The 16542-nt window shown below is 39.8% G+C and overlaps 1 protein-coding gene across 5 annotated transcripts in view; it reads right to left on the reverse strand.

The window, feature by feature from the left end:
- INVS (inversin) overlaps window positions 1-16542 on the reverse strand; it is a 196073-nt gene that overhangs the window by 75434 nt on the left and 104097 nt on the right. For 4 of the 5 annotated variants that reach the window (XM_006165043.3, XM_006165042.3, XM_006165045.3 and 1 more), the window contains 4 exons: window positions 13482-13662; window positions 10470-10579; window positions 6851-7022; window positions 1389-1544 (listed from right to left, as the gene is read on the reverse strand). In XM_006165043.3, the coding sequence (XP_006165105.1) occupies window positions 1389-1544; window positions 6851-7022; window positions 10470-10579; window positions 13482-13662 (619 nt within the window). The remainder of the gene's footprint in view (window positions 1-1388; window positions 1545-6850; window positions 7023-10469; window positions 10580-13481; window positions 13663-16542) is intronic. The other variant, XM_014582764.2, reaches the window with a different exon arrangement.

The raw sequence follows: 16542 nt of genomic DNA on the forward strand, positions 1-16542 counted from the left end.
CCCCCCCCCCTGCCCCTGGCTGGCCATGTCATCTTGAATAAATTATTTCCTCTCCCAGCCTAGGCTTCCTGACCTGTAAAGGGACGGACTCATAGCCCTGAAGGATTTTTCTGAAGACTGATTTATTTGATGATTGCAAACTATCTGTCCCCTCCTTTTATTAAGACTTATTTAATTTTTTTTTTTTTTCTTTTTGAGAGGTTTTTGTTAGAGGGTGCGTGCACTTGCCAGACAGACAGAAAGAGACAGAGAGACAGAAAGCGAGAAATCACCCCCCAGGGGGGGATGGCCACGCCGCAATCCCTTCTCCTCCATTCTCCTCTCGGGATCTTGGGCACGCACACACATGCACCCGGCGTGAGTTTAAGCCGCCAGGTCCGGTACTCAAATTGTGGTCTACTACATGGGAGTCCAGAGACATAGCTATTACACTATCTGCTGGTCCCAGGAATATTCTTCTTTTCCCCCCTTAATTTTGCTAGAGGGTATGTGCACTTGCTGGAGAGAAAGAGATTGGGCAAGTGAAAAAGCAGTGCTCCCTGCTTCCCCCACCCTAGAGGGTCACATCATGATTCCTTCTCTATTCTCCTCTTGGGATTTCGAGCATGCAAGCACATGAGCCTGGCATGTTTTTCTCTCTTTTTTTTAGAAAGATTTTTGCTATAGGAGCACGTGAGCTCACTGGAGAGACAGAGATGGAGAGACAGAAAGCAAGAAATCACTGCCAGGGGGATGGCCACACTGCAATCCCTTCTACATTCTCTTCTTGAGATTTTGAGCATGTACACACATGCTCCTGGCATGAGTTTCAATCTGCTAGGTCTGAGCTTTGAACCATGGTCAGCCATGTGGGAGACCAGTGACATAACCATTATGCCAACTTCTGGTCCCAAGCCTGGCATGTTTTTAAGCCACCAGGTCTGAGACTTGTGGGATCCAGCTGCCTTAACCACCATGCCACAGGCTGCCCCAGGAGTACTCTTATTAACTAACCATTTTTTCTAAAAAGAATTATTCATTTATTTAATTCCATTTGTTGTTGTTTTTTTTTTTTTAAATTCGACCAGAGAGAAACAGAGAGAGAGAAAAAAAGGGAAAGCAAGAAAGCAAGCTGCCAGGTCTGGGACTCAAACTGTGGTTGACCATGTGGGAATCTAGCACCTTTATCTACCATGCCACCTGCTTGCCCCCCCAATTTTTTTTACAGAATTATTTATTTAATTTTATATATTCATTCATTTATTTTTAAATTTGACCAGAGAGAGAGACACACACACAGAGGGAAAGTGAGAAAGCAAGCCAGCAGGTCTGGGACTCAAACTGCGGTTGGTCATGTGGGAGTGTCCAGTGCCCCAACCACCATACCACCTGCTGGCCCTTGAACTAACCTTTAATAAGTGTCTGAATCACATCTTTGTGTCCCATTTCGCAGGCTCGGAAAAGTGGAGTATGTTTCATGACATCAGTCATGTCTACTTGAGCGTTATTTTCCAACAATAACTTCACGGTGCTAACATGGCCAGAAAGAGCAGCAGCATGTAAAGCTAAAACGAAAGTTAAAGGAAGTGACAAACTCTTTAATAGCAACTTACCCTTCTATCATTCTAAGTATGTTATAATTTCCTCTCTTGAATTCCTCATCATTTTGGCTAAACGCAACCTAAATCTTAAGAATTCTCTGGTTTCTCTTTCACTTCTTTTTTAAAATTTTTGCCAAAGGGTATGTGATTTTTACCTTCGTTCCTACATAAGTGTTCCTCACACTTTCCCCTTTCCCTTCCACTTTTCTCTTCTGTTTTCTTCCCTTCCATTCTGTTTTTCTGAAATGGTATATTCTCAGCTACTAGCTTATAGATTAGAGTGACGGAAGACACTGAAGTGCTTTAAATTGGGTAGTGAGGTCTGATTTAGCTGTCAACAGATCACCCTAGCTGTTCTGAGGCAAATGCACTGTCCTAGATTAGAACAAAAGCAAGGAGGTCAGGTAACTCTGTTGCAGTGGACTGCGTAAAAAATGATGGTGGCTTTAACCTGGGTGGTGGGAATAAATGTGGAGAGAAACAGAAAGATTTAGAGTATGTTTTGTTGGGACCAGCAGATGGCATCATGGTTAGGTCAGTGGACTCCCATGTAGACAAATGCAGGTCAAGTTCTGGACATGGGAGCTTAAAACTCACGGTGGGCACGTGTGTGTGTGTATTTTCAAAATCCTGAGGAGCATGGAGAAGAGAATGTAGCATGGCCATCCCCCTGGGTGGTGGTTTCTCCCTTTCTCTCTCTCTGGAGATTGCATGCACCCTATAGCAAAAATTTCTCTTAAAAATAATTGAGGGGGCCAGCAGGTGGTGTGGTGGTTAAGGGTGCTGAGCTCCCACATGGCTCACCACGGTTTGAGTTCCGGACCTGGCAGTTTGCTTTCTTATTTTCTCTCTCTCTCTCCACCCCCCCTTTCTGGTAAAATTAAAATAAATAAATAAATAAAATAATTATTTGAAACAAATAAAGTTTTTTTAAAAATTGAGAATCTATTAAAAAAAAAAAAGAAGGAAAGAATATGTTTGTTTTTTTTTTTGAGAGGGTTTTTTTCCACTATAGGGCGCGTGCGCTCGCCAGACAGACAGAGAGAGACATAGAGACAGAAAGCGAGAAATCACCCCCCAGGGGGGATGGTCACGCCGCAATCCCTTCTCCTCCATTCTCCTTCCGGGATCTTGGGCACACACGCACACGCACCCGGCGTGAGTTTTAAGCCACCGGGTCCGGGACACGAACCGCGGTCGACTACGTGGGAGTCCAGCGACATAGCCATTACGCGAACTGCTGGTTGCCAGGAAAGAATATGTTTTGAGGACCAGCAGTTGGTGTAATGGATACGTCTCTGAACTCCCATGCACATGTAGCTGACCATGATTTGAGTCCCGGACCCAGTGGGTTAAACTCATGCCAGGCATGTGTGCGTGCATGCCCAAGATCCTAAGAGGAGAATGGAGGAGAAGGGATTGCAAGGCATGGCCATCACCCCTGCGGAGGTGTCATTTCTCACTTTCTGTCTCTCTGTCTTTTTGGCAAGCTCACGTGCCCTATAGCAAACAAACAAACAAACAAACAAACAAAAAAACTCTCCCCCCAATAGAACAAAAAAAGAATGTGTTTTGGAGGTGGAGCCACCAGGACTTGCTGAAAAGATTTGCGGTAGGATCTCTGTCCATATGGTCTGAGAATCCATATTTAAATACCCCCACACCTCCACTTTTTATGTATTCTTGAGTTTGAGAAACACTGACTTAAATGGTTGAATGTTAGTTTGACCTTGAAAAGATTCAGGTGGGTGTAAGTGACTTCAAATAGCTGAAGTGCTATCAGTGCAAAAAATCACAGAATGGGAACCAGCTGCTTCCTTTAGGGCTCAATTAAGGAAACAGCAATTTATTTCAACATTGGAAAAAAAAACACAGAGAGAATGTGATCTCCTCTCTGAAGCCTTTCTAAGAGTTTTAAAAAGTAATTTTGACTGTACTATGTGATTCATGTTTCGCTGACCTCTGCCTCTGTTACTCCACTGTAGTGCTTGACTTACACTGTCATTTTTGGGTTTGAATTAGCCACGATGACAGTTTACAAGCCCAGACTAGTCTTCCTGAGTATTATGGCTCTATAATGCCTGCAACAGTGATTCACAGAGCTCCAGACCCAGCACTGCAAAGAAAGGATAAGTGGGAAGCTGAGACACGATAGCTTAATAACTAGGGTAGCCATAATATCACTATTACACTTAAAAATATTAGAGAAATTCTGTAATATCATCAAATACCGAGGTAGTGCTCACATTTTCCTGATGGTTTTATAATTTTTTTTTTAAGAGAGATTTTTGCTATAGGGCATGTGTGCTTGCCAGAGAGACAGAGAGAGACAAAAAGTGAGAAATCACCCTGCCCTCTCCGGGGTGATGGTCAGGCCGCAATCCCTTCTCCTCCGTTCCCCTCTCAGGATTTTGGGCGCACATGCACATGCGCCTGGTGTGAGTTTTAAGCTGCCTGGTCTGGGACTCGAACCGCGGTCCAACTACATGGAACTCCAGCAACATAACCATTACGGCATCTGCTGGTCCCTGGTTTTATCATTTTAAAATATGGTTTATTTATTTGAATCAAGATCCAAATCATTACTTTGGGGTTGGTAAGGTCTCTTTATAAGGCAAGGAAAAGACAGCTCTGTAGGGGGATGATGGAGAGAAGCTCACCTTTATAGAAATGTCAGGAAGGTAGCTCTAACATATAATAAAATCTCCACAGACGAAAGAACCTAGGGAATTAATGAATCTGAGAAAAAAATTGTCTGAACTCGAACCTTGGTGTAAATCAAAAAGGCACTTTTGGTCAAAAGGATGTAAGTATCCCTGTCCATATCTTATTAAAATACATGAAAACTTAAAGCAAGGCTAGTGATAAAGAGAAAGATTGGATACTAATGAAAATCTCACAGCAAATGAAATGCTCAGGTCTTTTATAAACTATGTGTCTGTACTATATTCCACAAGACACTCTGATAAAAAGACTTTTGAAAGTGAAAACTTTTAGCATAAAAGTGATACTACCTAAAAACTTAAAAAAATAATTTGGAGGGTGTGGTGGTCTTGGTACAGGGAGAGAGATTATTAAGTGTAGTATTAATTTATCCCCCCATCCCCAATGCTGCATCAATAGTTTATGTGGCCAAGAAAGATCTTATCCAGGACAACAGGTAGGTACAAATGGCTCTAATAATCTTTTCATTTATATTTAACTGTTTTTTTTTTTTTCCTGGAGGGCACCTGTGCTTGCCAGAGAGCAAGAGAGAGACACAGAGGAGATTAGAGAGCAGCTTCCATGGGGAATAGTCACATCACAATCTCTTCTCTTCATCTCACTCCTTTTAGGATTTTAGAGCATGCATGTTTCTCAAGCTGCCTGGTCTGGGACTTGAGCCACATAGTTGGCCACATGAGACCCAGCTGCCTTAACCACTAGGCCATGGAGTGAACTTGACTCTAATATGTTTTAGAAATCACATATTTTTTATGTTTTACAAATGAAAAAAACATAACGTTGAGAAACCCATTGAGTTTTAATTCTCTTCAGTGTTACTGTGCCGCTGTGTGATTTTTCTTTCTCTAACTTGTAAAATATAGTCAGTATACAAGGAAGAGACCTCCAAATTGACACTGAATGTTAAAAACTGTACCTCTCTTATTAACCACAAATAATTAAAAGGCTCTCTTATTAGAGAAAGTGGTTAAAAGAAGCATCGAGAGGCCAGCAGATGGTGTGGTAGTTGAGGTGCTGAACTCCCATAGGGCTGACTGTAGTTTGGTCCTGGGCTTGGCGGCTTACTTTCTCATTTTCCCTTTCTCTCTCTTTCTCTGTCTCTCTCTGGTCAGATTAAAAAAAAATAACAACAAATAAAGTTAAATAAATAAATTCTTAAAAAAGAAATAAAAAAGCATCAAGTAAGAATTTTTTTTTTTTTAAGAGATTTTCACTATAGGGCGCGTGCGCTCGCCAGACAGACAGAAAGAGACATTAGAGACAGAAAGCGAGAAATCACCCCCCAGGGGGGATGGTCATGCCGCAATCCCTTCTCCTCCATTCTCCTCTCGGGATCTTGGGCACGCACGCACACGTGCCCGGTGTGAGTTTTAAGCCACCGGGTCCGGGATGCGAACTGCGGTCGACTACGTGGGAGCCCAGCGACATAGCCATTACGCTAACTGCTGGTTCCCCAAGTAAGAATTTTTGATGTAAGACTGATTTGAAGCTTTGAAGCTTCCAGAGTCATGGAAGATTATCTTTAAAATGGGAGATTCAGGATGTGGTTTTTGCAATTCAAACCTGAGAAAAGAGCACAGTAAATGAGACTATGAGAACACACTTGGATGTGTGCATTCCTTAAAAGTATTTTCTAGATTTTGAAACTATAACTAACAACTGTTAAATATGCATCGTTTAAAAGTGTAAGTTAGTGCTTTTTTCACATAAAGATAGATTCTCAGTTCTCATAATCATGTCTATAAAGCAATTGGTGTTTTTTTTTTTTCTTTTTTGCCATAGGCTACGTGTGCTCATCAGAGAGAAAGAGAAAGACAGAGAGAGAGGGAGGAAGAAAACCACCAGTGGGACATGGTCTTGCCATAATCCCTTCTCCTCCAGTTCTCCATCTTGCTGAGATTTTTGGCACACACAGACGCACACACACAGACACACAGACACACACACACACACACACGCACATCTCAGGTATTTTTCAAGCCACCACGGCTGAAATTTGAACCATGTAGTCAGCTATATGGAATCCAGCTCCCATGGAGCTGGCCCATAAACAGGTTTTTAAACCAAATACTACTATTTCCTTGGTAGAAAAATATGCTATTTTTAGCCATAATACTTGGAAATAATAAAGCCTTTGGGGTGATATCCTGGCAAACCCAAACTTAAAAGTAAATATCGGGGCTGGCCTGTGGTGTGGTGGTTAAGGCAGCTGGATTCCACATGGCCAGCTACATGCTTAGAGTTCTGGCTAGCAGCTTGGGTGCATATGCATGCTCGCTCCAAATCCTGAAAGGCAGGAGAAATGCAGAAGGGATTGTGGCATGATTGTGCCCCATGGGGAGTGCTTTCCCACTTTCCCTCCCTCTCTCTCTCTCTTTCTCTCCTTGGGAGTGCATAGGCTCTCTGACAAAAATTTTTTTTTACAAAAGAAAGATTAAAGTCAAATATTAGATCAAGAACAATGATTTTAAGTTTTACAAATTTTATAGCACCAGCTACACTTTGGAACCTGAATGAAAGCAAAGTGAATGTCGACCAGTTCTTACCTGTGCCTCCATATTTGTCTGCCATGTTAATATCGATATCTGATTTTAAACTCAGCATTGTCCTAAGGACATCATCACTGCCTTTTCCAGCTGCCCACATAAAGGATGTTCTTCCTTCAAGGTCTGAATCATCTTTTACTGAAGGATGTTTTAAAAACACTTTAACCGTTTCCTGTAAGAAAACTTTGTTTGAAAAACTGTGATAAGAGGGTAACATTTTCTATGGTGACAGAGCCACTAACTACCTGTGACTTCCACTGAAAGTACAGTATTTTCCTTCTTTTGAAAGGATAAAATTACCTTATTAGGAATAATGAAACTACAATTTCCACTGAAAATAACAATCTTTTGTCCTTAAGTATTACTTTTAGCTTCTATAACTCTTAAAAAACCTAACCTAACTCCTTCATTCAACATATTCCAAACTGAGAATAACTGTCTTCAGTCAAGCTTGAAAACTGTATAAGACACTATTAGAGCATTGAAGTGACAATTAAAAGACTCAAGAGTAAACAGTGTCATGATCAACATTAAAATATACATTTTTCTGGGGCCAGCAGGTGGCATGGTGGTTAAGAGCACTGGACTCACACATGGCTGACAGAGGTTTGAGCCCTGGACCTGGCAGCTTACTTTCTCACTTTCCCTCTCTCACTCTGTCCCTCTCTGGTCAAATTAAAATAAATAAATAAACAGGGCCAGCAGGTGGCATGGTGGTTAAGGTGCTGGAAGTCCCACTTTGCCGGCCATGGTTTGAGTCCCAGACCCGGCGACTTGCTTTCTCACTCTCCCTCTCTCTTTCTCTGTGTCTTTCTCTGGCAAAACTCATGTAAAAAGTAATATTAACAATAATAATAATAATAAATAAATAATTCTTTAAAATAAATAAATAAAGTTAAATAAAATAATTCTTTAAAAAATATACATTTTTTTAGACACTTGCATGAAGATGTCCATGTATTCAGGATTGCCTCTGAAAAAGGTAAATACATTCTCTTATTATACATTTTGTTACTAAAAATTAAAAAAAAAGTTTAATGCTTTATTGAATTCTGATAAATGTTTCTGAAGTTTCTGAAGAAATGCAGTATTCAATTCATTTAGAGTGATATATATTCAACAGTCCCTCTATTAAAGGTCATTTTCTATGGAATCACATAAAAATTAGGGTCCTTGATAATTGTAATAGTGCCTGAAAATTTTAGTGGGGGTTAATATTCCAACATTTTATTTGTAGGTTTTTATTATTATTTCTATTATTGTTATAATGTAAAATTTGCCAAAGGACATGTGCTGAGTCCAGTATTCAAACTGCACAGCTGGCCTTGTGGGACTTGGTTCCTATAACCACTAGGCCATGGTGCTGGCCCCAGTTTGAGCATTTTATTTATTTATTTAGAGAGTTTTGCTATAGGGTGCATGCACTCACTGGAGAGACAGAGACAGAAAGCAAGAAATCACCTTCAGGGGGTAGGGCATAGCTACATTGCAATCCCTTCTCCTCCATTCTCCTCTTGGGAATTTGGACACACCTACACATATATTCAGTGTGAGTTTCAAGTCACTGGTTATAGGACTCGAACTGCAGCCAGCCATGTGGGAATCCAGTGATGTAACTGTTATGCCATCTGCTGGTTCCAATTCAAGCATTTTATATTATTTATTTGTTTTTTAAAGAATTATTTATTTATTTAATTCTATTTGTTACTATTATTTCTTAATTTTACCGGAGAAAGACAGAGAGAGAAAGGGAAAGTGAGGACGCAAGTTGCCAGGTCCAGGACTTGAACCGTGGTTAGTCACGTGAGAATCCATTGCCTTTGACCACCATGCCACCTGCTGGCCTCCTAATTCGAACATTTTAAATTGACTTTCCTCAGAACTCAGATTCTTACAAACTTTTAGAAAGATCATAGAAACTTTTGCGTGAATGGAGAACATTTCAGAAAAAAAATTCTCAAAACTGTGAGCTGATCTAAAAAAGGCATAAAATGTTGACTCTCAGTATTTTACAGAAAGAAAAAAAAATCTAAGGAACCTTCTAATTCAGTTCCTCATTTTACAGATGAAGAAATTTAGTTTCAAGATTATACAAATATTGGTGGCAAATACAGGATTAGAACCCAGGACTAAATTAAAGACCTTTTTCTACTGCATCATATACTGCTTCCCAGTCTTAAAGCTATTAATATTTGCAGAGTTACTAAGGTGTAGATAGTGCTCTTAGTCTAGTGTGCCTGCTCATTAAGTATATTTGACTAAAAAATGAATTTTAAAAGTTGGAGTTTTTGTGGTTTGTGTTATTTTACTAATTTACAAACATTTCTTTGTTGAGTATGTTTCCTCTTAATGATGAATGTCTATGGATTTGTATGTGTGTTTTAAAAGGAAGTTACAACCTCTTGTGAATTAATAGAGGCCAAGAAGATCAAGGGACTTGAAACTGAGCTTAGAAATTTGCATATTATTGGGACCAGCAGTTAGCATAATGGCTATGCCGCTGAACTCCCATGTAGTCAACTGTGGTTCAAGCCCTGGACCCAGTGGCTTAAACTCACACCAGGCATGTATGTGTGCGTGCCCAAGATCCCAAGATAAGAATGGAGGAGAAGGGATTGCGGCATGGTCATCCCCACTGGTGGGTGATTTCTCACTTTCTGTCTCTCTGTCTCTCTCTCTCTTTCTGGAGAGCGCACGTGCCCTATTGCAAAAACAAAACAAAACAAAACAAAGAAAAAAAATCCCCCCAAAACAAAAAACCTCTACAAAGAAATTTGCCTGTTATTAAAAATCAACTCTGAGGGCCAGCAGATGGCATAATGGTTACGTTGCTAGATTCCCACATAGCGAACTGTGGTAAGAGTCCAGGACCTGGCGGATTAAAACTCATGCTATGCGTGCGTGTCCAAAATCCTGAGAGGAGAATGGAGAAGGAATTGAAGTGTGGCCATCCCTCCTAGAGGTGATTTCTTGCTTTCTGTCTCTCTGTCTCTCGGCGAGTGCACATGCCCTATAGCAAAAATCTGTCTCTGAAAAAAAATCAACCCGAACTGGCAGATTATCCAACAAAATATTTCTTTGAATAAACACCCATGATGTTCTGTCATGGTTATTTAATTAGTAATATCTGCAGCTATATTAAATTTGGAGTTGGGAACCAGCAGTTAGCGTAATGGCTATGTCGCTGGACTCCCACATAGTCGACCGCAGTTCGCGTCCTGGACCCAGTGGCTTAAACTCACGCTGGACGTGTGTACGTGCATGCCTAAGATCCCGAGAGGAGAATGGAGGAGAAGAGACTGCGGCGTGGCCATCCCCCCTGGGGGGTGATATCTCGCTTTCTGTCTCACTGTCTCTCTCTGTCTGTCTGGCGAGCGCACGCGCCCTATAGCAAAAAACCTCTCCAAAAAAAAAAAAAAAAAAAAAAAAAAAAAAAAAAAAAAAAAAAAATTTGGAGTCTAAGATTTGGTTCAAGACTGTGGCTATGCCTCCCCAGTGATGATTTCTCACTTTCCCTCCCTCTCTTTCTCCCTGGAAAGCACATACATCTTATGGCAAAACCTTAATTTTTTTTTTTTTTTAAATGGAAAAGAACAGAGAACTATCTTGTTTTACTTACAGCAAAGTTACTCTGAGCTGCATAGTGCAAGGGTGTTGCTCCTTGGCTGTCAGATGGGATAGTTCCAGACTTATTTCTTTCTAAAAGCAGATGGACGATTTGTGCATGGCCTAAGAACAGACATAAGGTGGTTAACTCAGAGAAAGGACGTTAATTAATTTATAATTTTCAAAAGAAATGGGTAAGAAATCTACTAGCCCCCAAGATGGCCTATTCTAACTTCTCATTAAGATACCATAATAGAGGAACCAGTAGTTGGCATAATGGTTACATTGCTGGACTCCCACATCATGACTGCGGTTCGAGTCCTGGACCTGGCAGCTTGAAACTCACACTGGGTGTGTGCATGTGTGTGCGTGTGTGTGTGTGTGTGTGTGCACCCAGATCCTGAAAAAATGGAGGAGAAGAGATTGTGATTTCTTGCTTTCCGTCTCTCTGGCAAGTGCACACACCCTATAGCAAAAACCTCTCTCTCAAAAAAAAAAAAAAATACTGTAATATAAGAAGGTAGAACGGAAATAAAATGTACACTTTTTCAAAACTTATCGCTTCAATCAGGAAGGCGATGACATTAATTACAATTGCCAGACTGAGGGAAAAAAGCACTTTGGTTATCACCTCTTTCCATTCATTACTTGGTTTCTGTAACACAGGTGCCTACAGTCAGGTACTCCTAGCCATCACTGGCCCTAGTCTCAAGGTTCCATGGCCCAGTCACCCAGAACTGCCTGGCTGCTGTCTTCTACTTCTCAGGTGGACAAACTATGACACAGTTTCTCCTGTCTCTGAGGCCTCCTATCCATCCCCTCCAAGATCCCTTCCCGTCTTTTAACATATAGGCAGTGACTTCAAATTCCAGGAAACAGGTGGGGAGTATGATGAGGTACTATTAGAGAAACTATGTTGCAGTGAATTCTGTAGGAAGTTCCCTTCACAAGTGAAAACTTGTAGAAAAGATCAAAAAATGAACAAACCTTGGAATAGTATATGTAAGAAACCTGAATGTCATACACTCTGTTGCTTCAGCATACAAAGCAGGTATGCCATATTCACAGACCACGGATACAGTGTGAAAGTCAGGAAGAACAAAGGAATTTGAGTGGGAGTTGTGCTCACTTATCTGCACTCTAGACGTAGTTTAAGATGGAGTTCTTCCTAACAGAAATGTAGGATCAAAGGCCATCTCATCTTGTTTGAAGAATAAAGAAAAAAATTCAGTAAAGACTATATGGAAACATACCCTAGGACAGGGAAAAAGGAACATTATCAGAAAGAGAGCATACCTCTGAAGATCTAGAGAAGGATCCAGAGGAAAATTTCAGAAAACTGGTATCCTCGACTTACTGCAAAAAGAGATGGTTTCTACGAGACAGAAATAGAATATCCTAAGGAGAAAGCAGGCTGAAATAAAAAGGTTATGGGAAGAAGTGAAAAGGAGATAAGATGAGATTAAAAAATTGGATGGGAAAGGACATTTTAAAAAAATATATAAAATATAATCTATATAGGAGGCAGGAAGAAAGCAGAATTTATGAAACCAAAAGTCAGTTTAATGGGACTGGCATTTGGCATGATGGTTGGGGTGCTAGATTCCTACATGGCCAACTGGTTCGATTCCTGAATCTGGTGGCTTGTTTTCTCACTTTCCCTATCTCTTTCCTTCTCTCTGGTCCAATTAAAAAAAAAAGATGATGATGAATAAAATTAAATGAAATAATTCATTGGAGGAAAAAAGTCTATTTGCTAATTATACTGAGTCCAGAAGAAAAGGGGAAAAGAATAAAACCTCATATTGAAATAAGGTCTAAATGATAATTATAAAACTGAATGCTGGGGCCAGCAGGTGGTATGGTGGTTAACACGGCTGGCTCCCATATGGCTGACTGTGGTTTGAGTACCGGACCTGGCAGCTTGCTTTCTCATTTTTCTTCTCTCTCTCTCTATCTCTCTCTGGTCAACTTCAAATACAATAAAATAAAATAATGACAATGAGTAAAAAAAAAAAAAAAAAAAATCTTAAAAATCCCAAATGCAAATACAGAAATCACTTTCAAAAGAGACAATGTATAATTTAAAAACTAAGATCAAGATAATAACAACTGAGAGAAAAGTGTCAGATTATATGAACAAATATTAAATGAGTGACAAGTACAAGTGTGCTAAATGTCTCAAGTAGGTGGGAATTGATGCAGTTTTGCCCTTGACTCTGACTGAGTTTAAACATTTTTTGATAAATTTACAAGTAACCTCTAGTAGAACCTAAAATCCTCCTAAAACATCAGGCAATTCAAAAGCATCTAAGAATAACCCTAATCCATATACCAAAAGACAGAAAATAAAGGAAATGGGGGAATAAAAGAAAAAGAAAATTAAAAAAAAAAGTAAGATACTACTAATAAAGAACATAATATCAGGAAAAAAAAGGACCAAGTTATTCATCTTAAAATAATGACTAATACTCATGGAGTAAAATTCTTTCACTAAAAGAGAAATATTCTCAGATTTCCCCCTCTACACACAAACAAAACAAAACAAAACAAAAAAACAAAACACCTGACATAGACACATATAACATACACACATATCCATTCCTATCTAAAAAAGTGATCCCCTAAAAGATTAAGTGGCATATTACAAAAATATGAAGAAAACATCAAATATCATGGTATTAGCACAGACATAAAATTAAAGCTTTCCTTCCCTAAATAAAGGCATTGAATGTAAAAAGGATTATGTTACATTTACATGTTGTCAGAAAATGTACACTTTTTGAAAACAAATTAAAAATTAAGAAATGACATTGCAATGAAAACTATATTTAACAGAGAACAAATTCATATTACCAAAATTTAAGAATACATAAAAGAATTTTATAAATAATTTTAACATATCAAGTAAAAATTAAAATAACTAACTAGCACGTAGGAACCAATGAGGAAGAGAAAGTGTGTATATTTTCCTATATTCATGCAGTTCCTCCTATTTTTGGTCCTTTGATTCACACCAACTCACCTAGTAAAGCTGCCCAGTGCAGTGGGGTTCGAAATAAGTTATCATAAGATGTTATATTGCAGCTTTCGTATGAAGTCAAGACATCAACCACCGTCACATTCCCATCAGCGACTGCAAAGTGAAGAGGAGTCCGACCCTCATAGTCTTGCCAATTCAGTAAAGACTCGGTAGGAGCAGCATCCTATTTTTAAGGAACCAGATACTTCAGACATACATGCAGTCCTCAATAAATTACATTTGGCATACATACTAACCAGGCAATTTTGCAAACAAAGACCCTACATGCTCTCTCAGCACAAGTAAAGTGATAGATACAGAAAAAAATAAATGGTCTAAGTCTTTAAAAAATATTTTCAGGGAGCTAGCAGGTGGCATGGTGGTTGGGATACTGGACTCTCACATGGCCAACCGTGGTTTGAGTCCTGGACTTGGTGGATTGCTTTCTCTCTCTCCCTCTCTCTCTCTCTGGCTAATGTGCATGATCTATAGCAAATTAAAAAATAATAATAATGGGACCAGCACTGGACTCCCACATTACCAACGGCGGTTTGAATCCTGGACCTGGCAACTTGAAAGTCACACTACACACACACATACATATATATACATTATATATACATGGGTATATATCTATATCTGTCTGTATCTATCTATCTACTCTCTCTATATATATGCAATCTGCATTGCCTTTGAAAACTTTTCTTTCAACACTATACTTTTTGGTATCCTTTAAAAAAATATTTATGGGACCAGCAGTTGGTGTCATGGCTATGTTGCTGGACTCCCACATAGTTGACCGTGGTTCGAGTCCCAGACCCGGTGGCTTAAACTCATGCCAGGCGCGTGTGCGTGTGTGCCCAAGATCCCAAGAGGAGAATGGAAGAGAAGGGATTGCGGCATTGCCATCCTCCCTGGGGGTGATTTCTCGCTTTCTGTCTCTCTGTCTCTCTCTGTCTTTCTGGAGAGTGCACACGCCCTATAGCAAAAATCTCTCCAAAAATTTTTTTGTATTACTTATTATTCTTAAGTTTTGGTAAAGTACATGTATGCTCACCAGAGAGAAAGCGAGAGAAAAAGTGAGAAAGCAAGTCACCAGGTATAGGACTCAAACTGTAGTCAACAACGTGGAAGTCTGGTGCCTTATCCACCACGCCACCTCATGGCCCCTGGTGTCTATCTTGATAGCTTGCTTTCTCACTTTCCCTTTCTCTCTGTCTTTCGCTGGTCAAATTAAAAAAATAATAATAAATAAATAAAGCTGAAGAATTCTTAAAAAAAAGAATTATTTTAAAAGTAATAGTATTCTCATGCTGGGTGCGTGTGCATGCATATCCAAGATCCTGAGAGGAGAATGGAGAAGGGATTGCGGCATGGTCATCCCGCCTGGGGGGGTGATTTCTCACTTTCTGTCTCTGTCTCTCTCTGTCTTTCTGGTGAGCGCACGTGCCCTATAGCAAAAACCTCTCCAAAAAAAAAAATTATTTTATTCACCATCATCATCATCATCATTATTATCTTTTTGGAGAGGTTTTTTCACTATAGGGTGCATGCGCTCGCCAGACAGAGAGAGACAGAGAGACAGAAAGCGAGAAATCACCCCTCAGGGGGGGATGGTCACGCCGCAATCCCTTCTCCATTCTCCCCTCGGGATCTTGGGCATGCACGCACACGCGCCTGGTGTGAGTTTTAAGCCACCGGGTCTGGGATGCGAACCGCAGTCGACTATGTGGGAGTCCAGCGACATAGCCATTACGCTAACTGCTGGTTCCCATCATCATTATTTTTAATTTAATCAGAGTGAGACACAGAGGGAGAGATAACATGAGAAATCAAATTGGCAGGCCCGAGAGTTGAACCTCAGTTAGCCAGCATTTTAACCACCATGCCACTTGCACCCCCCCTCCCCTCTGTCCCTACTCTGCCCCCCACCTCGTAGGCTTTAAAAAGGCAGCACCAACCCAGCCAGTGGCGTGTGGTTAAGGTAGCTGGATCCCACATAGACAACTGCAGTTCAAGTCCAGGCCCTGGTGACTTAAAAAACATGCTGATTGTGGATGTGTGTGTGCTCAAAATCGCAAAAGGAGAAACAGGAAAGGGAATGCAGTGTGCCGACTGCCCAGGTGGAGTGCTTTCTCATGTTCTCTCTCTACCTCTCTCTCTCTGATAAGCGCACTTGCTCTCTACCAAATTAAAAAAAAAGGGAGGGGGGGACACCTACACGCATGGTAGTAAAACTGCAGGATGACAGAGAGATTTAAAAGTAGCCTAAGAGGAAAGATAAATCATCTATAAAGGAATGAAAATTAGACCAATAACAGACTCCTCAAGAGCAACAATAAAAGACCGAAAGCAGCAAAATAATATCCTGAATAAGATGAGAAAATAACTACCTAGGATTGTGGACACAGGAAAACTGTTTTTCAAGAACAAAACTGAAAGGCAGGCCTTCTTAACAAATAAAAACAGTTTACCACCCACAGAGCGGTACTAAAGGAAATTGTAAGAAAGAAACTTCAGGAGGTAAGGAAACTACAAGGAAAATTTGAGACTCAAGAAGAAATGCAGAGCCAAGAAATTAGTAAAAATAAATGCTCATTGTATGTGCAAAAACATACTTTAAAAAGTATACAAGTTTGGACTTGTATTTTCTATATCTTTGTGTATTGAAAGAAAATAGGACTAAATATTAGATTACCACAGCATGTAAGTTGGAAGTTGGGACAGAGCAATTAGGCAACCTTAAAGAAAATTAATAAGGAGTTTAGCAAATTGGCTAGATTATTAATCAATGAAGAAAAATATCAACTGCATTTTTATATGCCCTAGATATGTTAAAAAGTGTTTGAGGCTGCATTGTTAGAAAACAGCAAAAAACTAGGAACAGTTCAAATGTCTGTCAATAACAGAATGAAGAGTGAATGTTTCATTCATAAAATGGAGTACTATGTACAAATAACAATGCATACACTACAGCTGCACACAGCAACATAGATAAAAGCACCAGAATAAAGTGGAGCAATGAAAGCACATAGCAATATATATATATATACATATATATATA

This window comes from Tupaia chinensis, unplaced genomic scaffold (genome assembly GCF_000334495.1).
Source record: "Tupaia chinensis unplaced genomic scaffold, TupChi_1.0 Scaffold143795_1, whole genome shotgun sequence".
NCBI classification, from domain to species: domain Eukaryota; kingdom Metazoa; phylum Chordata; class Mammalia; order Scandentia; family Tupaiidae; genus Tupaia; species Tupaia belangeri.